Below are 25,327 nucleotides of genomic sequence, written 5' to 3'. Positions count from 1 at the left end.
ATCCGTGTTTTCAGGCCATGCAACAGCATTACAGATAGCATTTGAGGGGAGGGGAAGTTTTTACTCAAGTTTCAGTGCTTGGATTTTCAGGGTAGAAGACTTCATTCATCAATTAAAGTCACCTTAACTTTGCTTTATACATGAAAAAAAAAAACAAACAATCATACCTTCCTCCTACTGCGTCGTCTTGTGGCTGGGCCCCAGCAGTGTTCCTCTGTGAACGTCGCAGTGACCCCCCTGGATTGTTATTAGGCCGGTTGGACATTGGCACCTCTCTCCTGAAGGGACATACCCTTTCTAGACACTATCATTCACTGAAAGACAAGAGGGAGAGACTCATTAAGACATGTAGCATGAAGACTCACAGCCATGCCTCAAAGGAAGCAAGTGTAAAATGCTATAGTTTAAGCAAAAGCTTAAGACAAAAAAAAAGACTATGAATTTTAAGTTTAGTTAAAAACACACAGGATGAGATACAAATACTCTTCAAAGAATCTTACTTAGAACAACCAGTTTCTAGTGCATCTATAATAGAGGACACAGTCTACCAAAAAAAAGCAACAACTTATTTTATCATTATTTTATTTAAGGAGCCAAGATGAATGCAATTTAAGAGAACCTGTATTTGTCAACATCAGGGAAAAACTCACTAACTAGTAAAAACTCAACGCTTGATAGAGAACCAATAGTATTTTAACTGGTACTGTCATCTCCTGCAATGAGTTTCAAGAATAAGCAGCAGTATCCACAAGGTAACAGAAGTAACTTATACTTTTAAATCTGCTTCTTTCTCTAATCAGATTTATGCAAATCCAATTTGTACAGAAAGATACAGTAATTCAAAAAAACAGATCTGACTAGAAACAAGAATTTCTCATTTGTGAGAGCATAACTAGGGGGAAAATGTTTAGTTTTATAGGTGAAAGAATTAAACTGCACAGTTGCTTAAAAATATAAATGCCATAAAGCCCAACTAAACTTCAGGAACAGAGATATTTTAAGATTAACTCTCACTTAAGTCCTCAGTGAAGAGAGGTGACTGGTATCCTGTAAAATCAGTGGTTCTAAACAGAAAGTACAGCAACAGGACCACAACCAGCAAATCCAGTTTTACTGTTTTTAAATTGTGTGGAAACCAGTAAACACAAAATTCCCCCCACACATTCACAGGTGAAAAAAGCCACAAGGAAAACAACCCAAGCTTAAGAACACCATCTACACACTGATTTAGTATCTATTATATCTATAAGCACAATAAGCAAGAAGTCTGACAGGAAAGGTTTGAGATACCACTTCAGCTGCAAGTAACTAAGGCTCAGTTCAAATTCTGGTATCAGCAATAAAATTACTCTGAAGACATCATCACTATAGCCAGACGATTCTTGACTGCCACTTTCTGTTCCTCCAGAAGGACTTATGGAATTGAACAGAAGTGAGCAGAAAATAACAGAGACTCCTAAGTTACTCCATTTCACTGGAGGCCATAGGAAACCAGGCATACAAATTGCTATTATGCAAACCAGCACCTCGCACACCGCGCACAATGCCCACAGGAACACAGACGCGATCAAGATGCCTGCACAGCACAAGTCAGCAATCAGGCTCACGCTAGCTCAGATTCAGTCTTCTTACACTTGAACGATTTATAGTGGATAGGAAAAGGTCTGCTATAGCTGGAAGTTACACCAGCTTGCTAGCACAGGCAGGTTACTCAGGCTGAAGGAAGTCTAAGTGGTAGCATTCTCTACAGAGAGCACAAGACAGATGCGAGCCCAGTAACCTAGTAGTACTAGCATTAAACAGGCAAAAAGCCCACTGAGGTTCCAGCACTGCCGAGAGGATCTAGCTGAAGCCAGTCACAGGCATTGTCAAATACTGTTGTGCATTCTCCTTCATTTCTTTATATTTAAACACAAGTGAAAATACATCTCTGTGTAAACACCAGCAAGGAGGCAGGTTTTAAGTCTCTTTCTGAAAGGAGGAAACAGTATCCTCTGCACAGAGGTCAGCTGAGGATTAAGTGAGGTGCTTATGTCAAACTGTCGGTCATATAAACTGGTTGCCCTAAGTCTCATACCAGAAGAACGTGCATTTCACAGGGACTCATTGTGCAAGGAGCAATGCTAACTAGAGCTCTACTACCCCAGCCACATGCTTCCCCTGCTAGGGCCTGTGCATGGGCTTCCCCAAGATGCTAAAGTAAGCATCACACCCACAATCCTGGCACCATCTAGAGAAATCTTGATGCAGTGATGGCCTGCCTGCATCAGCCACTTTCAACAATTTAAGAGTTACACAGCACAAAGCGTTGTTATACCCAAGACATTTTCAGCTGTGTCCAAAAATGAATTGGCAGCTGTCTTTCCCTGCAAGCCATCCATCAAATCAAGATGATGCCCAGGTTCCAACATATATTGAAGTCTCTCAGCTTAATGTTTCTTAACGTGTAGTGGTACCACAACTCCCCATTCACCTTTCAATATAATGAATATAATGCTGCCTCATGATTTGGCTACAACCTTTGACATCAAAGCATTAACTTAAGTTTCCCTGTAAGTATCGATGACACACAGTATCAGGTGCCCAGTTAACCCTGCAGGAAAGAGATCTTTTTAGTGAGTCACAACTGAGTAGAGCTGCTAAAATAAATAAATAAATCAGAAGAGGGCCCTAAGGTTCCTAAATCTGAACTGCTCTCATTCAAATTTGTTCCCCCAATCCATCTGTACCCTAAGTGCTGTGAGGGATGCTTATTCCCCCTTCCCCAACCTTAGATACCTGAACTCGGTTACCTCAAAGGAGAAGCACATGCCAGCACACCGGCCCTGCGGCCCTGTCACACTTCACGACATCTCCTTGACTATGTTGAGTGCTTACTCCACACACCCACAATCAGATGAAGTTACAACTGTACAGCAGACCTTTGTGCTTCAGTTAACAAGCTTTGTCATTTGAAAATGTTAAGTTCAGGTCCTTTACTCATATCGAGTTTTCTGTAAAAAAGATATTTTAGTTCATGCTTTACAGCTCCTAGCTGTAATGATACCAAAGCACTGGCCTGCACCTGCAAGAAGCTCTCCTCGTAAGCAGGGGTGTTTTAGACTATGGATGAACTCCCCCCAAAAAACGTGTATTTCGAATACACTCACAACATCTAACAGCACAGGCATCAAATTGTTATCTTGCACAATATTCTTGTTCTGGTAAACACTTCCTTATTATGTTTGCCTGTTATCTTTCTTACTGTAAAGAAAAGTAGAAATCGGTTTCTGAAGACCTAACAAACCTATCAGAAGTGTTATAGCTATAAGCTGTATATGCCAATGTATTACTTGGAGAGAGTCCAAAATGACCAGAAAACACAAACAAACATCTGTCAGCTTGCAGTGGAAGCCTTTATGTATACCTTCTCACTCCTGAAAGAGATGACAGGAAGTGACCGACACTCTTCTGTAGCTTTCAAGCCAACAAAGGAAAGACAACTATAAAACAAGCCTGTATCAGCTTTTATTTAACAGGCCTCAGGCCTCTAATCACATTAGATGAGAAACTGGTAAAAATCCCCATGAACAAGAAACTAAGGCTTTTCAAGAGAAGAAGGCTTCCTTAATGTACTTGGATCACCTCCACAACTGGTACTTGAAGTTCTTTACAAGAGTCTTGGTATGCAACAGCTTTTCAGGCTCCTGTAATCCAGCTTCCTGAGTATTCAGGGCCATGTAGTGCCTCTGCCGGCAGTACCCCATTACAATGCCAGTTACCTGCTGGGAGCTGAGCTAAGCGTGTTGGTCAGCATATTCTCTCCTTCACACCTTCGTCTACAAACAGTGTCTTCTTTAATGCTGCAGCAGCAAGCCAGTTTGTCAAAATTACAAAAGCTTAGCACCCTGAAGCTAGTATTAGGCAAAAGGAGGGAAGAAGGAAGGAAAGACATGTAGATCTTATGTGCCTTGAAATTTCAGGACATTTTCTTCCAGCAAGTTGCAATCTTGCCAACCAGAACTAGAGTTTGGCACATTTGTCAGAAAAAGTTAATTGTAAGACTTCAGATTCATATGCCCTCACTTTCGTGTAGTGAATTTACTTGATCAACTGTATCTGTGACAAATCTAATCATTTAGGGTAAAAGCAACTTTCTAAATATATAAGCATAACGCATTTAAGAGTTGAGAGCAATTGCAACCAAACTGAAGATCTTACTGCATAACATTCAGTAACTACTAATTAGTTTCAGATCTTACTTCATTTTCAACTGATCTCATTGCTGCACCTCATTTTTGCTCACTGCACACAAGGTTCTCCTTCACCTGCAAACATCCACACCTATTTTCTTGCCTTGCAAGCAAGCACTTGCAAACACTCAATTACTTCTACCACTTCACCAGCTGACTCAAATTTAAGTAGCATTTTTACTCCAGTTAGTTGATTTAAACCAAGTCCTGTGCAGCTGATTTTTATACAGTGCTCTTCCTCACTACAGTCTCTGAATTCAATAGTTCTCAGCTCTGCCCAGCTCTTTCCACTGCAGTCCTCACCTCCAAACAGGTGAGCTTTCACATCAAAGCTCCATACAGGCAAAAGTCCGTATTCTCAGTTTAGTAAACTCTCATCTGTGCTTGTAGAAAGAGTTCATGGAATGACTGGGTAAAACAACATACTAAAGATTTCCTAGACAAATTAGTTTGTGACCACATCTCCCAAATTCTCATCATCTTTCCATTCTGCTGGACAAGAAGTTTCTACACAACAACAAGCAAAAGAGATCTTGTCCCAGGAGATACAGTAAGGATGCTGGATTTCAACTTCATTGATGCAAAGACTGTTACTCAGCTGCCTGAAAGCACTGGGCCTGAAGGAATGCCAAACTTTTCTTACCCCAGCACAAAAGCAAGCAAGCTACCACTTATTTTCCTATCTGTTTTCATGTCTATGTGCTCCCCACGAAAAGCCATAAGCTATCTACATTATTTAAAGATGCTAGAGCAAACTACAGCTTACCTGCTGCACTGTATCTAGTGATACAAAATTCACAAGGGGATTTTTATCAGATTAACTGCTTTTAATACAGAAACCATACAAAATTGCGCTGAATGACACACAAGGTTGGATTATGTTATTTTTATATTCTCCCCTCATAACACTAAAACCAGGAAAAAAAAAAAAAAAAACAGCCCAGAACACATACACACAGATCCCAGAGCAAATTCAGTACATGGAGGAGAACGTTAACAACTAAAAACATTATACAACCCCTCAGTTCTGTAACACTACCTCAACGCAGGGAAGCCAGACAAACGAGCCAAGGAAGTTTGTTCTTAAGAACATTAGGTGCTAATGAAACAGATTTTTATACCTGCTCCAGCACAGAATTTCTACACACTGAGAAGCTGCATGACTTAATTCTCTTGGAAGAGATTAATAAAATATTAATGGAAGGCAAGCAGACTTTAACAGCATACTAAGGCAAGCTCCCATTCAGACCCGATGCCTTTTCAATACAGGGCTCAACAGCAGCCCAAGTGCCAAGTTAGAACCCCAGGAAGCCCAGGCTGGAAGTGACTTCTAGAGATGGCCTGGTCCAACCTCTTGTTGAAAGCAGGACCTTAGTCACATTAGAGTTCCCTAACCCTGCAGACGAGGGACAGTTTCTGAACCTCAGTGACAAAACACGGAGGTCTAAGCAAGGACATAAAGGCAAAAGGTGAATCACAAGTGATTCCCCGAAGGGAGGGGAAAGAAGAAATCCCTGATTAAATACCAAAATACCATGCCAGGTATAAACTGTTAACTTACAGTTACACAAACTGTTAGCTACAGATTTTTCCAGATTGCTGACAAAATAGCTTCAATACAATACTCTTCCTAGATTCACTTGCAATGGAACAGTTCCTGCTAATTCAGCTGTTCTGTAATCATCCAAGTGGAAGCATTTCTCAAGCACTTCAAAAATACCTCAGTACACTAAAGAGTTATGGATACTGCAGGACGCTTCTGAAATATCAGCAGGCCATAAATACGCTCAAGGTACAGACCCCACAGAAAAATCATAAAAGTATTAAAGAGATACTCACTGTTCCACTGGCTTCACAACACACATAGCCATCACAAGATGTAGCAAAAATCATATCTTCATTAGAAAGCTTTTCCCTACAGCCTTTCAAGACTTTAGATCTTGCCCACCAATCTAGCTGAGACAGTGGCAACACACAAGGCCACATTCACGGAATCAGCAAGCAAGTTGCTGGGAACACAAACGGATATAACCAATTTTCATGCAAATCATTTTAAGTATGTCTATAATAACCAACAGAGAGATTGGGAAGAAAAAAAGAGCAAAAGAGGAAGAGAGAAAAGCTAAACATATATTCATTTGTGATCTCTCAGTTCAGAATTAAGGGGAACTATACTGCTAATGGGCAGTTAGCATATTGAGTACCTCAAACTGAAGACTTATGAACTCCCAGAATAGAAAGGAGCACTGAAAGTGCCTCTGAAGAGATGCCTAACGCTGCTCACAAGAATGCTCACAAGAATGCCAAGGCAGTTAGGCTGGACCATGTCATCCAACAGGTGATACATGCCATGACCCCAAGCCAGCACAGCAGCATCCTGAACTCCTCACTTCTGTTAGGTGAAGGGACTGAAAGATATTGGGCAAAGTACACCAGAGCTTGAGAATACGCAGTCTGAGTAAATCAGAGATCAAGTACTGTTTAAGGCAAACTCTAAATAGACAGCGTAAAACTTTCTGGAGTTGAAAAGAACAGTTTTGTAACGGTGCAAAGACATGGTGATCGCAGAAGCTGAACAGTCTCCCCTGCTTCAAGCATGTCAGTTGAATTTCACATCCGAGACCAGAGACCTTTTGCTGGGTCTGGTAGGGAAGAACAATCTGAAAATGCCTTTATGGAGTAAGGTTTTAAGTATCCTCCAAGTCACTGAGGATTACTAAGACCTAGCTTCAGCAACCAGTTTAGAAAGAAAACAGTGAAATGGTCGATGTTACAATCAGAACCTTTGTTAGTCCTTTTGGGCTGTAGAAAAAAAGCTAAAACACCAAACAGGATGCTATGCTGACCTATAGAAAAGCACTGCTCCTGCTGACAGGTGCTTCATTACCAGTCAACAGAACCGATGACTGTCTAAAGAGCCTACAGAACAAAGAGAAGCCTACAGGTGGAAGGGACAGCCACAAATAAAGCTAATTAATGCACCTGTTGGACAGCAGAATATTCTTACTCAGCTGCAGAGCAAAAAGGAACCTAAACCACTAATCACGTTCCTTCCTCTGTATGCTTGTACAGGATACCAAGTCAAGCTCAGGTGTCTCAGGTCTGCTTGTATGGGCTAGTGTCTCCAGCTTGCAGTACACAGGAATCCATAGCTTCATTTCAATACTGAAAAAACTGTTTTAGCACACTGAGAAATTAAACCAGAACTAAATCCTGACTGAGATGCTTGAGAGCTGGTTAAGAGGCTACATAATGCTAAGGATGTAAAAGCATTCATGTCCTATAATCTTCTGTATTCTCTTTCTCTCCTGAAAAAAAAGCTGCAGTATGAGGAGGCAAAGTAAAGGAGTTACATGGAACAAACATAATACTGCTCTGAGGGCATTCCTCTGCAGTTCTATCACCTCATTGCTTTGTTTGTCCTATGTCAGGGGCAGCAAGCATCTAAGTTGTTTCACTCTTCATTGGATCGCATTTTGGTTCACAGAAGTATACTGGTGCCATTCAAGTCTTAGATCCTCATCCAAAGGAAAAGTTAAGAAAAGTAGCATGTATTTCGTTTTATTCTTTATTTTTGACCATTTAATGCTCTGCATCTTTCAAAAATAAAAACCTTTTTACTATCAAAATCAACTGTTCCTCTTGTTTCTGAGTGTTTTCAGTAATAAACATTGATGATAATCTCTTAGAATAGCTATTAACAAGGGGAGAGCACAACCTAATTTAAACTAAAATTCAAATTAAGTTGTTCTCCAAAGAAAGCAAGTTTGCTACCCTTCTATATCATCCTTCTGGCATGTCAAAACTAGTTCAACCCAAGTTTTTCATCAGTGTATTATTCAACGTGAATTCATTAACAAAGAAGGGGAATGCTCTCAGCAGCAGGATGCCATGACTCAATACTTTTCATGTTTGCAACACCTGTAGCTTCTGTCTTCAGTGCCTTGATGTTTGTTTTTGTTCTGTTTTTAAAACCAGCTAAAAACTAAGTTCTTCTGCATGTTTCAGCCCATACTGCAGCAGTTGTTTTTTTTTTTTTCTGCTCACCAATATGAAGGCTGTGAAAAGTACAGGAACCCAGAAGCCTCTGGATCAATCTGTATTTGACAGAAGAACAGTCTGAACTGGATAGCTGCAAGTCAGCCAGCAACAGCGTCACTTTAAAAGAAGCCTGGAGATTTTTAAGCCACCTCAATATGAAAGATTTGTTATAACACAGGGAGAATCAATGCATGGGTACTTCAAAACGCAGTAGAGAGAATGTTAACTGCAGAATACTGAACCAGTTTGTTTCTTGGTTGAGAAATCATTTCTCCTCCTTAGGGTAGCAATGGAAAAGAAGGGAAGAGTGAAGAACCTGTGCCTTCAATGTTTTTTCTGAGCAACATTTCTCCAACAAAGCAGATCCTATAGCAAGAGCTTGACCCCACCCCTACAGGAGCCTTTAAATTACTGTTACTTGCTGACAAGCTGCTGAAATGAGAAGCTTACCCTGTGAGAGTCTGTGTGCAGTTCTGCTACCTGGTGCTTATACATGTATGCTTTCAACTTGTTAGCAACAATGGAAATAATACTAACTTTAATTAAAAATTAAAACAGAAGCAGCTGCAAACTCAAGGAAGAAAATAACATTTTCCAACAACCGACTTCTGTCCAAAACTCTATTTCTACCCAGAGCGAACTGATGTGAATTTTGTTTCTAGCACATCCCCAACAAAAACCATCACAAGCAACAGAAGATTAAAAGAAAGCTGTCCTTTGCTTTCAGCTTCTCTAGAAACCCTTGTTTAGTAAAAGCCAGGATTTTATCTGTGTGCTGTCTTAAGTTTTCAGTAACATTATTAAAAACATGCTGCCTGGCAAGGCAAGCTGGAGGGAGAACATTCTCTTTGGAAGATGGGAATGAATTTGAGTGAGGAACACTGTCTGGGAGACATGAATGAAACTGCAGAATCCTTCAGGAAGTACCAAGTGGTGAAACTGCCTGTACACAAACAAACTAGCAGGTAGGTAGTCAAAGATGACCAAACAAGCAGGCACAGCAAAGTGACAGCACGGGGGGTGTCACCGTCAGTGAAGCAGCAGAGATTCAGTTCAGCAATTTGTGCAAATTCCAGTTCAGAAGCTTAAATCCAGTATTCACAGGCAAGTGAGCCAGGAAATACCTGCCATCAGCACCTACTCCAGCTCTGCCCTCCCAGTGCTTAATGCCTGGCTGCCTTTGAGCCATGCAGCTCCTTTTCCGTAACATTCGTTTGAATGCAGAACCTATGCTACAACACCAAGCCTCAGCCCTACTCCAATCCCACAGGCCAGATGCGGCTTTATTTGCAGTTTGCCATCCACCTCTATCTGGCACACGCAGCCCTGAGGTGAGATAGGGGCAATAGCACCACAAGATAACGACTGATACGGTACGTACCAATGTCCTACCTGCAGAGCCTGTTAGACAGCACAAAGCCCAGGTTGCAGCATGGTGGGTCGCCTCAGCCCTGCCAACTCCTCATCAACTTACGCCATTTTATGCTGTCTTAGATTACAAAAGAGCTAGCACACTTAGCGCTCGTAAAACATGGTTTGGCCACCCAAAGACTAAATCAACATACAGTGATCTCAGCAGTCTTCTAGATAATTCAGGGCGAGGAGGAAACCAAGAATAAAAGAACTTGGCTATTAGAATGAAGAATATCATAACAAAACAGTTGACCTGTACACAAAGGTTAGAAAAGTTCCACAGAGGAAACCAAGATTAGACTTCTAAGTAAGGGTGTTATGTAGATCTACCTTTAAAAAAGGTAAATAGGGAAAAGACTGGGTCTTCATTTCAATGGCATTCAGCTGGAGGTTAGTTTACATACAGAAATGCCTGAAGCTGAGAAGCCTGCTCACTCTTCCCAGCAGGTCTTAAGACAGCTGAAAGCCAGAAAAACTCTGCTTTCAGTGGAAGGGGGCAGGGAACATACTCACCTGTTACCTGCAAAACTAAAAGGGATCTCAGGTTTTTGCATCTTCCACACATCACTTGGAAAAGTCTTGGACAGATCAGGAGGATCTTGGGAGGTGGTTGGTTTTTGTGTTCGTTTGTTTTAAAGTCACTGATATTTAGTACCGACTCTAGCTAATGTCTGCTAAGGCTTCTTTTCCAAAGCCATCTAAAGCTGGCTAACTGTCCTGAACAAAGGCTTCTCTCCACCAAGCTACACAAAAAAGGTCATAGACCTACTACATAGCAAGACTCCTACACCACGTAAGACAATTGGGGGAAGTGGTTTAATTGTGGTTTCTTGAGGACAAAATCCAATTAAAACCGATCAAGACTCCTGCTTCCTCAGCACCAGATCTGCACGTGGATCTTCAGCTATCACGAAGATACCGCAATAAAAAGCGGAGGGATTTTAAGAAGTTTAAGGTTTCTAAACCAGGTAGCACTCAAAGCAACAGCATCCGGGAATTGTCTCAAGTACATTTTCTCAACCCAGGAAAACCAGTTTTATACATTAACATCATAATTTTTAGCAGTGTAGTTAGTGAGCTCCAAAACATTTACCATACTACCACACAACTGTATAAAACCATGAACCAAACAACCTAACTCACACAGAAGTTATGCTTAAAACTGAGCAAATGGAAGGCACACCCAGAGCAACACCTGCTAGATTGAGGATTAAGCTGTCTTTAATTCTATCAATGATAGGATCAGGACTTTATGCTCAGAGCTATTCTTTCACAGGAACTGCACACAATATACAATATTAGCTTATACATTTGCATTTTAGGAATGTTCCAACCTTTGCAGTAAGAGAAAAATAGTTGTCTAAATCCTGAGTACCAGGCTTTAAGCAAGAATCAAACAACTTTATGGTACACTTTACCTATGAGACTACCTTTCCTCTGAGCGTGCACACACTCCCCTTCTCATTACTCAATGAACACATGAGTTAGAGGAACAAGGTATTGTACATCCAGATTACAAAGAATGTGAGAGGCACACACGCATCTGGAGAGACTGAACTGAGATGCTGAACTTGAGCAAGTTTAAGTATTAGAAGTCTACTGCTTTTTAGCAGGATGCCAGACTTAGTTTTAACTTTAAACTAGACCAGAACACACCACCTTTTTTTCCCCCCCCCAAACACAGAAGAATCACAACTCCCCTCTTCCTTCCTATGTGTAAGAGCCACCAGCCCTTTTTTCTGCTTTACCTTACCAATGGTAAGGTAAAATAAGGTACAGTGGAGGTAATTCTTACCTTTACTCTCCAAGGCTACCTGCCCACTTTCTTTGCCCAAACAAGGCCCACAACTACACCTATGTTTTACAGCTCACTAGATTAACGACTTGACAAGAAGTGAAGTATTTATAAATGCGGAGTCACAGCTCGGTCAGGTTTGCCAGAGCCCAAATACCTTCCTGATGGTGTTTCCAAGTTGGAAGAAAGCCTTCTTACTGCCTGCAAGGAGACAATCCAGTAGATGCCACCCAAATCTGCTCAATGCTCTTTAGTTACCTTTCAGCTCAACTCCTGCTCTCCGATGTACTGGAAAGATTCACAGACTGTCAGTAACACAGAACAGAGATCAGGAGAACAAATTTTTTCCACAGCTACCAGATACTTATGAAAGAGTAAGCAGAACTGTAGGCCCTCTACAGTTTTATCTTTGGACCAAGATGATTATTTCAGAGCCAGATATTATAATGATTATAATGATTTGATAAGCCTTTGCTTTTGCAATTTGCTCTGTGACCCAAACTGAACAGTTGCCTCCTATACAGGTGACCTTTTATCCTACATTAATGCTCAACCATACCTTACAAGTAAAGCTACTACTTACCCCCATCCCACCCATACCCCAAAACAAAAGCCAGTACCGGTCCTGACCTTGTCTAGAAGTGGAAGAGAACATGGCAAGGAAGAAAAAAACAAGGCTTAATTATTGTGTGTGTAAAAAGACTAAGTACTTGGCTCTAAAGCTATGCATCCACCTTGGTAGGCACCTGAAAGATTTTTGCAAATGTGAAAAAAGCCCATACTGTTAAGATGGCACTGAATTCAAAAGCAAACTTCACTTCCTAACTTCTGTGCAAGATGTATTTTTTCTTTGAAAAAATTCACAAAGCACCCATGCAGCTTTATAACTATTCCATGTCCTTCTCCTCTTTACTATTATTTTTTACACCATTTAATAAAATGCACTTGCAGGGGAGACTCAAGGCATACAAAAGGTTATTTAGCTGAAGAGGGCTGCTTCATCACAATGTAAGATGGAACACCTCCTGACAACACGAGAAAAAAAAAAAATAGACACAGGGAATTGACTGACTTCAGGGAAGGATTAAAGAACAAACATAAATCAGACAGGCTTGTGGAGGAACAGGAAAAATACCTGCAGGCCCAGAAGCAAGTACAGTTTCTTCCTTCCCTCTGCACAGTATTTTATCATATTAAAAGCAAAATTTATTTATTTCCTAAAGGCTGCAGCCTCTCCTTATCCTACATCTGTTTTGCTAATCAAAGATATTCAGCTAGCAACATGCACATCCACATCCCACATATGATTAAGGAGCAATGAAGTGTTCTAGTAATCATGGTATCTCTACTACCTTTATTTCCCCACTTCAAGTCTTCAAAGTAATTAGTCCCAGTATCTCCAACACCCATTTGCTACCAAAGATGCTGAATTAATTGAACTCACTTTGGATCTATCCTTCCATGCTGTCTGAACTTCACTGGTATCTTTTCTTTGTATTTAAAGGCTTCCCTAGCAGAACAGTCCTGGGACACAGATAGCATGTGCTTCACTTGAGAACAGTCTAGTCCAGCCATGAACTCCTTACACAGAACTAAAGCAGTTTGAGAACAGTGCCCACTGAAGTCTCAGTCTTAACAAAGCTTCTGATCCCCCCCCTCATCAACAGCCTGCTGCTGCAGTTTCAAGCATCACGGCTAGCATATGCCATCACCATACACTAATATGACGATATTCATTAAACAGCTGCACGATGGAGTTTCAGGGGAGGGAGTGCTTTTTTAAAAAAAAAGTTTCAGACCTAGTATAGCATTGTGTATTTGATAACCAATATTTTCCTAACTAAAAGGACACCGTAAGCATTCTGTACATATTCAAGTACGACAGAATCTGAGTGAAAAGCAGTATTTTTTAAAAAAATATATCTCTATTAACATTAAGCACAATAGTGATTACGCTGAATCCCGCTTCCAATACTCTTCATACACAACTTAACTTACCACTGAAGTCACCATACAGACTACAGAGAGAAAACAAAATGGGCATTAGGGCACTGGAGCTATCATCATGCAGTTTTGCAGCAGGATTCCCCTCTGTGTTCCCAAGAGTACCCCAGTCCTGAGGGGAGGTAAAAACCCAACCATAGCTCTTGGGAGACATCTTAGTGAACGTGGTCACCTTAACGAGCTAGAATTAAGTCAGTTCCTCTCACCCAAAAACTAAGTGGAAGTCTTACGTACTTGACAGAAGATGCTGTCTGACTACAGTATTTATCCAAAGCGGCTGCCTTGGAGTATGTCATTACTTCAAGCCCCTGCTCTTACACAAACACCTCAAAGTACGGGGGTAAGGTACTATTATTGGTCTCACTCTAATGCCTGCACAGGATGATTTCATGTTGATTTGGGTGTATCAAACTTTAGGAGCTAGGTCAAAATACTGATGACTGCATCTGTACAAGTTTCTATCACCAGTTCTCATCAATAAAACCTTCCAAATTCTGCTGAAACAACCTGAAATTAGATCAGCTTCTCCACTACCACAAATGGTGGCTCAATCTATGCAAGCAGGAAGAATAATGCAGCTTAGCTGATAGCCAGTCACAAATACATAAGCTGCAATTCCTTCCACCTCAGAGCTGGGCCACCAACAACCCCACCAACAATCCCCAGTGCCATGGCAAACATCAGAATAGGTGCAACTCAAGTCTGATGCCATAACCTGGAATACTATTAGCAAGCAACCCACTACCTCAAGTGGGTAAGTAGGTCCACCCCTACTTACTTTACGTACCTATTTAAATCACTATATTCTACTACAGGTTGAGTTTTTGCTGGTAGCTGCTACAGATCTGGACTTGCACTTGTCATTTTCTGCTTTTCATCATCAATGAAGAGATCAAACCCCTCTGAAGTAAGCGTGGGGCTTTTTTGGACTGTGTTAGCTTTGTCATTTGATATTTCTTTTGTGTTTTTTGTTTATTTTCTTAAAAAAGGTTAGATCATGTGTAACACAAACAGTGCTGATGCTTGGAAGCCCCTACGTCTAACACCAACCCTCTGAGATTCAGGGGAAATTCATTAGTTTGAATCTTTTTTGTCACACTCGGTCATCTCCGAGCGGCATTCATCAAAGTGGGCACAAAACACTAGGTCCTTCAACATCTCACCACAACAGTTCAAAACTTACACATGGCAGGTTAATATCTTTCAAATACCTTCCCTCAAGGGAACTAAGTGTAGAGAACCCTGTGCGAGCTACTAGCATTGATGGCACAGATACAATATTTATGACAACATGGCCAGAGTCAGTGGCATATAAACTGAACGCTTAAACATACCATCACCTTTGGTTTTTCTCTTCCTCTTTGCCTTTAGCTGCCAACAAGGTATTTTAGGCTAAAAATAAGGCATTTGAAGCACCCTCAACCAAAAATGATCCAGAAACACAATAAAGAATCATCACCCCCCGAGCTTTAAAAACAAAAGAAAAAGCCTCACTTCAAAAAGAGATCCAATTAGTGTTGACAGTATTTCCAGGAATAGGCACTCCCCTTTTCTGAGAAACTAAGATTTAGGACTGGTTCTTTCAAATGCTTTCCGCAGGACAGCTTACCTTCCCTACCTTCCTTCTCTACATCATTAGCAGCACGAAACTGAATTTGTTTACTCCGTGAAAGCAGGTAGACACATTCTCACTGAACCAGAGTTTAGCAAGAGCCCAAGTGTTCTTTGATGAGGACTATCAAACCACGGCTTTGCACCCCTGTCAGTTCCAAAGCTGTCTGTTACAGCAAGCAGACTACAGAGAGAAAGAATAATTGCCTAATGCATTGTAGTTCCTTCTGTCATAGGTAGACTCGATATACCATATGCTGCTACTATGGTTGGAAGCCCAAAGCTGAGAAAGCCACTGGAAATCAGTTTCTGTAAGTTATGGATGCTTAAATATTTTTAACATCTGAAGGCAGGCAATAACCTTAAATTTGTGATGCACTTAAGTCTTGAACTATTATTTCAACAGTGACAGGGTAACTTCGAAATCCAGAAATAAGAATTTTTTAGAAGGAGAACTCTTGCTACTATTTCCATGCTTAGGGAAGAGAGGTCACACACTACTTTGTTTTGTTGAATCCAAAACTATTTAAACAGACATACACTTAGGAAGCATCCAAATAGAATACACCACAAAGTGAGTTTAGCAGAAAGTATTTGTAATGATGAGCAGAGTATTATCCACAGAAGGAAACCATGAAATAAGATGAAAGCTTTGTAACTGTTACAGCCTATGCTTATTTCAACATAATCATATTACCTATGTGGCTACCTAAAGCCAGATTTGTTCCCTTGTAACTTTTTTCCAAAACCATCAAAAATTGTAAAATTCCCCCCACTTCTTCCCTCAACTAAAATACTAATAATGTGTCAAAAATATGGAAAAGTAAATTATTCTAACAAGATACCTGCAATACAATGAAGTGCAGTGATACCAAGCAGCACGGAGATCCCATATCCAAGTACTAAAACCAGAAGTTTTACCATAAGCCAAGACCTTGTCAGCTGAAATAAGCATTACTGACTACATGTTCCAGTTACTCACCAGCTGATATGGCAAGTATTTGGGGGACAGGCTGGGGAGGTGACAATACTTCAGTATACACAGTAACAGAGTAACTGATGAACCTCCAGTGCTTTTGCACAAAGCATTTATCTGGAATCTCTATCCCGTCACAGTTGGCCTTGGTCAAGAGAGAGGAATTCCAGTTGAAAGAACAGAAAAATGCTCTTACAGGAGATGACTAATAAAGCCTGTATTATTTAGCCTGGCAACATCAAGGTTATAAATGCCTTCTGTAAGGGCCAAGGGTAAGACACCATGAGAAGAAAGTTATTTAAGATGAGAGTACAGTACTAAAACAGCTAGCAGGCAGAATGAAGCTATGAAAACTTTCATGCTGGAAGCTGCACAATACTTAAATTCAGTAAAAGGCATGCCGAAAGAATCTTCCAGGAGGACCGAAGAATTAAAAAAGCAAGTATAAAAACAAAACTAACACAGGCACTTAATTGCTTTTTAGACACTTGCAAGTCAAAGATTTACGTGATGTACAAACAGCTTTAGCAGATTACACTTTTGACATTAAGAAGTCCCTTACTAAGCTTATTCCTAGGCAGCAGTACTTCACTGTCCTGACATGCAACTTACAAATGCCAAGTTCTGTAGGCCAACCAAAAGAAAGGAGATGCTAGTGCTACTTGGGACTGAGACACTTGGGGCAAGCAGTAAAGAGCTCACAGATGACAGTGGGAAGAAGCAAGCCTTTACTGTCTGCAGGCTGAAGTTTTCCTTGTCCTGTCCCATGGCACTACCAAGAATAAACTATGTGGTAAATAAGGGAAGAGAACTTGTACCCACACCTTCTGCTCGGGTGGGAGCAGGCAGAAGATAGCTCTCCACAAAGCAAGTTATTGCACTATAAGCAGAGACTTCAAGGATTTAAAAATAAACCCACAAACCATACTCCACGCTTTTGGATAGGGTTATTCTATGCAGAGGTTGTTTATCCAGCTTGATCCTCCTCTTGCTGTGTCACTCTGTGCCCATATGTTCAAGTTTGATATCTCCCAGATGTAGGGAGGGGTGGGGTCGGAATAGTGCCAGAAGTTGATACATTCAGAAAACCGAACCAACTACTCTTTTTTTTTTTGGCAAGAGCTTCTTGTAGAACTAGCAGACTAAGACATCGGAGCACTATGAGAGGTTAACTCAGATTTTGCAATGGAGTTATTAAACATTTAAGACAACTTATTTCAGAATGGGTTACAAAACAAAGATGGACAAAACATCACCTTAACTTTGCTGATAGAGCAATTTCCAGTATCACCTACCATCTAGTTTTGATTTGCCATCGTACTGCACTGGCTTTCCAAAGAGCTTGTCATGATTTTGTTAAAGGAGACCAACACAAATCTAAAAATCTGTTAGGAAGAAACCATTTCTTAGTTGAAGGGGAATGGCTTTTAGATGACAACAACTGTCAGACACATTCAGCAATTTTGTGATGCGTAGGAACCCACTGGGCTTACTGCTGATTAACTTTCTAAAATACTCCAACACTGCTACAGTAAGATTAAATTCACTTGTATTAACAGTACATGTGAGATCTAACAGGGTTTCCAGTAATTTTAAGTGGGAATGAAACTGCAACAAATAAAAAAAAGCAACAAGGAAACAGCGCAGACAGAAGCCAGGCGAGCTTAGGACAATCAAACTACTAAGAACAAGTCAAGGGAGTTGACAAAGTGGTTCTGGTGACACCGCAGATACTGCCAGCAGGAATCATGGTTAGAATCCGTAAAGATCCCAACTGTCTCAACGTGATAGAAACCCCGACTTCACCTGAACAAAATACACGGAGTAGAGTTTTGAGAAGTAGACGATGCAGCTACATTAAGTTTATCCCCTGGGTTCAGTCACCTAACAGGAATTTACCTTTAAAGCTACACAAGTTGTTTGAGCAGCTTTTGACTAAGTCTATCACAGAGGAAAGCCTGATGTACCCAGGCAACATACTTTACTCCAAACAACCTCTGGAAGCAATAAAGTATAGCAACAAACATGTTCACTGTATTGTATTTTGACACAGATTGAAATTACTGATTGTCACTTCAGTGGAGTCTCATAGGCAACAGCAACATTAATTCTAAGTGTGCTCTCAAGATGTAACTCATTACTGAAGTTGTATTTACCTCATATTTCCAAATTTATACTTCTCAGAACGCATCTGCACACAGCAAAGGCAGAGCCTTCAGTGCCCATTCTGTTCCAGCTCCAGCTTGGTTTCAGCAGTATGTTAAGAATCCCTGTGCTATTAGAAAATAGTAAGAGTTTTTTTTTTTTTCCTACTTTGACCATAGTGCTCAAGTGTTTAAACATGAATGAAAGGCATTTAAAGGAGGTACCATTCCTTCACATACTGAATTCCACAACATTCATCTCTCCCCTTCACAGTTAACCTGAAGAGAACTCCATTTCCATTCTCTCAATTAAGTATTGCAATTTCCAGATTAAGCCATACAATGGCATTTCTCTTAACAATGCTTCTTTCAGTTGTAGTTCAAGTGTTGATGAAAGTTTTGAGCTGGCGTCTTCTGTCAATAGCCTAGTATAAAATGTGGCTGGGACCTACACTGAGCTGCGAGTCTACAAATAACTGAGGTAAATGAGAAATAGGGAGGATGCAGCAGTACTATTTCAACTTTAAAGTTGCCATACAAGAGATCTGAAGAAAGCATACTTACTATCTTTTTTTTTTTTTGGCAAAGAATTTTATTTATTCTTCTGCCAAGCTTTTGGTAAGAGAGGAAGGGAACAAAACTGATGTCTTTAATCCTTATCCATAACCTTATGGTATAATAGCGGCCTTCATTCTTATTACTACTACTTTACTGCAGAAAGCTGACTATCTGCTGAAAACCACCATGGTAAGATATGGCAACATGCATGCTCATTAAATAAACATGCAAAAGATAAAATACAGGTCATCTGTAAAGCACTACTTTTGACACTTGGAATCCTGACTGAACTTTTGCCAAGGCCACGCAGCTTCCACCGCTTCCTTTAAGTGACAATCAGTGAAAGTGGCAGTCTCCCCTCAAGTTCTAATTTAACTTCAGGTTGCATTTTAAACGTACACCAATGAAATTTATGCCATTTTTGTTGCTTGAATTAAGTAACACCAGCAGTCAAAACAAAGGCCCGAAACCTAGCTATGCAACGTCTTTTCAGGTACCGTTCACCCCAGTTCAGCCACGCAGACAACTGCCTGCAAGCTCTCATTCAGGCTGGCGGCTTCCCACCTCTCCCCCACCCCTCAGGATGGATGAGCTCATCAAGTTGCTATACCTGGAAGAGCTGTAAAGGTCAAATAAGTGAAGTCTTAATCAGAAATCATGGCTCCCACTCAGTATCTTGATTATAACTGAGCTTATCGTCAAAAGAAAGGAAGAGAAAATTCATTCCGTAAGGGTGAGTTCTGAGCCTGCATTCAGCAGACAGCCTAGTTCTTCATGAGTTCTCTTTAAATGCATTGCCCCGCTTCAGCTGTGGTCAGAAGGTTCAGCTGCAGCGCACACACCTTCCCAAGGCCAGGAAGGGACACTCTTTATACAGAGTAAGTTTAATTACAGAAGGGATTTGACAACACAAACATGGAAAAAAAAAATCTCATCTTCTAGCCCTGCTGTTAACTGCATCTTACATTGTTTTTTGATCCAAAAGTAGACGTCTGTCACGGTCATATTCTACGAATGTGTATGACATGAAGGCAGCAGGCCTCACTAACTCCAGGAGTTTGAGTAGGTATTCATTATTCCAGCACCACTAACACTTAATGCAAGTCCCTGATGTGTTAGGGGCACTGGGGGCAAAACCACAACATCTACATTGCTCCTAAAAAAAGATCCATTCTCAACTAAAAAGATACTATACATGTATTTTTGATTTCCACATGCGTTCACCTGTGCTTGGTCCTTGTGCTTGTACATTTAACCAGCCTTGGACTGAGAGAGGAGGTGCAGACCAGACTGCAATCACATGAAAGTCTAAGGCACAGAGAGATCTTCTCATATCATATATATGGACAGATAAGACAAGCCATAACAAGCTCACAGGGAAGCAAGTAAGACAGAAGTTAGACAGAGAAAGAAGAACAGTTCAAGCACGCATGATTTCTAAAGAGCAAAGATAGCAAAAAGGCTAGACCTAGTTACCCTGGAGCAGACCTATGTACTAGATTACCTAGAAGTTTTATCCAAGGCCTATTTTTCCTAATGGTTTTACATTTAGTAACTAACCCTAAGGTGCAATCAAAGTACAAATTCTCCATTACAGTTACAGCTCTGCTTTAATAACAATATTAACCACATCTTCAAAACAGAGTAGTAGTCGGCCACAAACCTAAAGGAGATGCACAGTAACGCCTGTCTCATAACTAGTCAGCCTTCTAGAAGTTTAACACCTTTGCCTCCAAATAATATATGCACATCAGAAAATAGTATCTTTGAACCTTCCACTTTTACAAAAGCCTAGCACGTATTTGCCTTTCTTTACACTAAGTTTACTTACTTGGACGTTAGGCAATAAAGTAATGGTCATCAATAACAAGTTATTCTGAATGGAGAACAAACACGAAATATACCTCTTGTTCAACAAGTACAAATAGCAGGGAGCTCAGCTTCCATTTTGAAATACCAAATTGCTCCCTACAACACAAGGTTCACATTCCAGGAGATGACTCAGTCCCTTCATACCTTTTAAGAAGGTCAGATCTTGGCAGTTTATCATGCACTTCATGGTAGCCAGCATCACAAAGATGACCAATCCATTCAATAAAGAAAAAACAGAAAATTGAGATTTTTCACCCCCCTTCTGTGACACAGACCATACTGCCACACATTATGGAATCCTTCCAGAATCCACCTTTTTTTTTTCTTCCCCTTTCCTTTTTTTAAATCACTCAAGAAGATGGAGTAATTTTATCAGTTTGCTGATCAATTAAAACTTATTTATTCAAAAGCAGAAAAAAACAAGTAGGAGCAGGATCAAGTGACCTCCAGAAGTCCTTTCTAAACTATCCTATTCTATGAATAATGGCAAGAAAGGCTTTCTTTGATCAGCTGAAGGAAAGTATGGCTTGAAAACCACCGATAGCACTATATCCCTGAATACCTTGTTGATACACACCTAACTTTTCCAGTTTTTCCTACGCAAGTCTTCACTTCAAAAGTAGACTGTTACTCTCATACACAGCAGTTTTCTGCCACTTTTGTACCAAGTATGTTTGTGAGTCAAGTAAGACTGGCAACAGCCAGTACATTACAAGACAAGCCTTTTTACAGACAGTGAGTAAACAGCTTGGTTGTGCGCGCTCAAACTCTGGCTGCCAGACAGAATTAAAGGGGAATATGATTGCGTATTTACACAGTTAGATTCTACCAACTTGATGAGAAAGATTTTCTCACATGGCGGGATTTGGAGAACAATTGCTCCTCATAACTAACCTTCACAGTGAAGTAACCATCACCAGACTTTGAAAGCATCCAATGGTTGCTAGTTGATTTAGGTTGTTTTTCACACTGACTTGATATCACATGCAGCTAGAAATCTTCTGTTCATACAAGATCGCTGAATTCACATTTTATGCTTAATTACTTTGTTTAAAAGACATCCTGAACCAAACAGCAACATGTAAGTATTTGGTCACATACAGATGCTCGATTACCAGTGAGAAGCGTGAAGATGGTTTAGATCCCTGAGAAACATTATTTCGTTAAATTGAGAAAAATATCATGAGGAAAGAGTTAGTGTGACTTTGTATTCCAGTTACCAGCCTCATGGAAGCACTCTAAGAAATTGGATCATATACTGCCATAAGCCTGTTCTGATACTGTGTGTAAAGTATTAAGATCAAATTCACAGTAAACATTACTACTCCGGGAAAGTAAATGCACTGACCCAAAGGTAACCTGTTATCCTACTGCCAGGAAATTCAGACGTATTACTACCTTCACAGTCAGTACTGAATTGGGTGGTGACAGCCTGATGAGAAGTTTCCAATACTATGAATTTGTCATAGAGTCCACAAAGTGCTTTATAGGGAGTGTTACTAATTTTACAGGTGATGAACAGGACATAGATCATCAGACCGGCCAATGGAAGATCCCAGGAATATTCCAGGTCCAAGTTTTTGACAGTAGGATAGTATACTGCATTGAACAACTCTGGGATCTGATTAGACATTGTCACTATTTAGTACCATGTGACAGAGGACAGACCTGTGACCAGAAGTGTTCTATGCACTGCTTACTAATTAGCTAGGTAGAAAACGTAGCTTAGCCTGAAAAACTAACACAGATAGTTCTGAGATGCACCTACACTGAAAAATAAGTACAAACATGCAGGTTAGTCAAACAGTTTTCCAACTCAGGCTTCAGCTTCGCTGCTGAGCAACAAAAATGATTTAGACAGGTTCTCTTACTGGATTGTCTCAAAGTAAATAACTACCTATCAGTAATCTTAAAAACTCAACAAAACTCATCACAGCTTCCTGCATGAAATTAAAGTCAACTACATTAGGTCCCTAAGAAAATGCTATACTAGGAATGCAAAGTCCTTGTGGCCCATAGTCTCGGGCCTCAAATTTTGTAAATATAGAAAAAAAACATGGTGAGGACTTGTTTTTATAAAATCATTCCATCTTGGGTTTGAAGACGGTCAAAATGCAATATGAAAAGAAAAACAAAGAAAATGAACTTGCTCACGACTCCTGATCAAGAATGACAGCTGCGATCAGCCATTTACTGGGAAGATACAGGTTATTTCCCTACTGGTCACTGGCCAGAAGAACTTTTGCAAGACACAAAAAGACTCCATTTTCCTAAGCCTCTTACTCAACACAGCAGCACTCCTGCTGAAGTAGATCTGCTGTATTAATAAGCAGTAATGCCACACCGCGGATGACCTACAATTTCTCTCCTAACACTAAGGCCTGTTTAGACTCCTAACTATGGAGCCATCTGGAGACTTGAGAACATGCAGACTCAAAAATCAAGACAAGCTTACTCCCAGCTTTTATAAATCCTAGGAGTGAAAGAAAAATCAGACAACCTGTATTTCTAACACAAGAGACACTGAACAAATGCTTTAGGAAAAGCCTTCAATTAAGATCAAAACCAGGAAACTACTCCATATACACAGCTGAGCCATTCACAATAAGCTACACTTCACAAATGTAAAAACTATGACAACTTGAAGACATGGAGGCTTGTAAGAACTACTAGAAGTGTTATTTACAGTATTTACTCACCAGAACCCTGCTTTTAAGCATCTTAGTTCAGTGTTAAAATATTGGCTGCGGACACTGAAATACTAGTATTTTTTTGTGAATATATTTAATCCCTATCAATATTTATTAGACAGGCTACCAGGCAAGAAAAAGGTATACTGTTGTCTTCCAAGTACTGCCTTCATGTTGATTATTTCTGTATATGCAGATATTTAAAAAGTATATTTTTTTAAGCATAATGAAAAAAACAAATATGTTTGAGGAGAAACTAAATACTAAAAATAAAAAAACACCGCAGAGTTAAATGTACAGTCTTGGGGTGGGGGGTGGGGAAAGAGAGAGAACTGCAAAGAGAATAGAGCAGAGATAAACAGAAGCAATCAGAGCAACACTTGCTTCTCAAGTCTTTCTTTTAAAGAAAGTGCATCCACAGTGAGGTCCCCTATGAAAAGCTTGCAAAATTAATTTAAATTTAAATCATTAGAATACCTCTTCTTCCCTATTATGAAGGTTGTACTTCATATTTGTCAGGTGATAACTAATTAACTCTTCTTTCTGACAGCATTTACCAGGAAGCTCGATACTGATACTACACAATACACAAAGTGGGGAAGTTATCCCATTGGAGTCAAGTTTTGTCTTGTGGTGTTACAACACCTGGATCAATATTATTTCTGCTGAACAAAGTAGGAAAAAAAAAAAGACTAAGCAATCTTCTGGAAAAAAAAATCCAAATTATTATTAGATTGCTACACATAATAAAACCACCCTCAAAACAAACTGCACGTCCTCTGAAAGCCTTTCCGAGCGGCACTCCAGAGTTACAGAATAAATTTAGGCCAGTACCAAGCACTCGTTTCTTCCCCGTGTGTAAATGCGACACAATCAGGCCTCACATGCAGGCCTCTCTCTCCAGCACAGGCAGGACCTTTGTTCGATACGTCGATGTTTTTCCCCCAAAGCCCTTGACACAACTTTCCATTCTTCCCCCCATTATTTCCCGGCTCGCGGGCCAGACTTTCGGGCTCCCGGGCCTTGAAAACCCCCGAGTGTGGCGAAAGGCAGCGCTGGGGGGGGGGGGGGGGGGGGGAGGAAGGGGGAACAAAAAAAAAGTTGAGCAGCAGCAGGAAGACGGGCCTGCAGGGCTGCCACAGCACGGCGGCGGGGGCCGGCAGCCCCCAGCGCCCCGGGAGCGGCCGGCGGTGCCCCCCCGGGTCGGGGGCAGGAGGCCGGGCAGGGGGAGGCCGGCCGGGAGGGGGAGGCCGGCCGGGGAGCTGCCTCCCTCCGAGCGCGAGGCGTTATGCAAGCGAACGCGGGGAGCCGGGAGCTCGCTTCGAGACCGAAACCGACCAAAAAAATATAAATACAAACGAAAATAAATAAATAAACCAGGGGCTGGAAAACACTGGCTGCGGGAAGAAAAGGAGATAAAATAATGGCCCTGCCAGGCGGCCGGCGCTGGAGCTCCAGCCCGACGAGCGCCTCCATTCTCTGCCCACCTTCCTCCTCCCTCCCTCCCCCCCCACCACGAAAGCCCGTGAAATATGGACGACGGGCGATTATTTAGCATTTTTAGGCAGCCGGGAGTGGAGGGGAAGGAAATAAGAACTGCTGTGGCTTTTTTTTTTCCCCTCTCTCTGAGATATTCGATGCGCAAAATAAGGAAAGGAAAAAAGAAAGGGGAGCCCTGGGGAGAGGGGCCGAGCGGGGCGGGGAGGCCGCGGAGGCGGAAGGGCAGCGGATCGGGCCGGCCCGGCGGGGGGGGGGGGGGGGGGGCCCCCCCCCCCGCCGGCCTGGGGGGGCCCCGGGGAGGCCTCGCTCCCCCCCGCACACCCAGCCAAGCCGAGCCGGCCTCCTGCACCGGGGGGCGCGCACCGCCTGGCCATTTTGTCACCTCCATTACCCCCCTTCAAGCCCCAGCACCCCCTCCCCGTTCCATACTCACCCCGGCGGAGGCCCCGCGCCCCCCCCCCCCCCCCCCCCCCCCCCCCCCCCCCGCGGGG

General features: G+C 41.4%; 1 protein-coding gene across 7 annotated transcripts in view; it reads right to left on the bottom strand.

Moving 5' to 3' along the window:
* TRIP12 (thyroid hormone receptor interactor 12) overlaps positions 1-25,327 on the bottom strand; it is a 74,600-nt gene that overhangs the window by 48,912 nt on the left and 361 nt on the right. For 5 of the 7 annotated variants that reach the window (XM_035334082.1, XM_035334085.1, XM_035334083.1 and 2 more), the window contains exon 2: positions 168-314. In XM_035334082.1, the coding sequence (XP_035189973.1) occupies positions 168-265 (98 nt within the window). In that variant the 5' untranslated portion in view covers positions 266-314. Of the gene's footprint in view, positions 1-167; positions 315-23,813; positions 24,041-25,327 lie in introns of those variants that run through there. The other 2 variants (XM_035334081.1, XM_035334087.1) reach the window with 2 other exon arrangements.

The sequence above is a fragment of the Oxyura jamaicensis genome, chromosome 9, assembly GCF_011077185.1.
Source record: "Oxyura jamaicensis isolate SHBP4307 breed ruddy duck chromosome 9, BPBGC_Ojam_1.0, whole genome shotgun sequence".
Taxonomy (NCBI): domain Eukaryota; kingdom Metazoa; phylum Chordata; class Aves; order Anseriformes; family Anatidae; genus Oxyura; species Oxyura jamaicensis.
The sequence above is the reverse complement of the archived record's forward strand: the minus strand, read 5'-3'. Positions and strand labels throughout refer to the sequence as shown.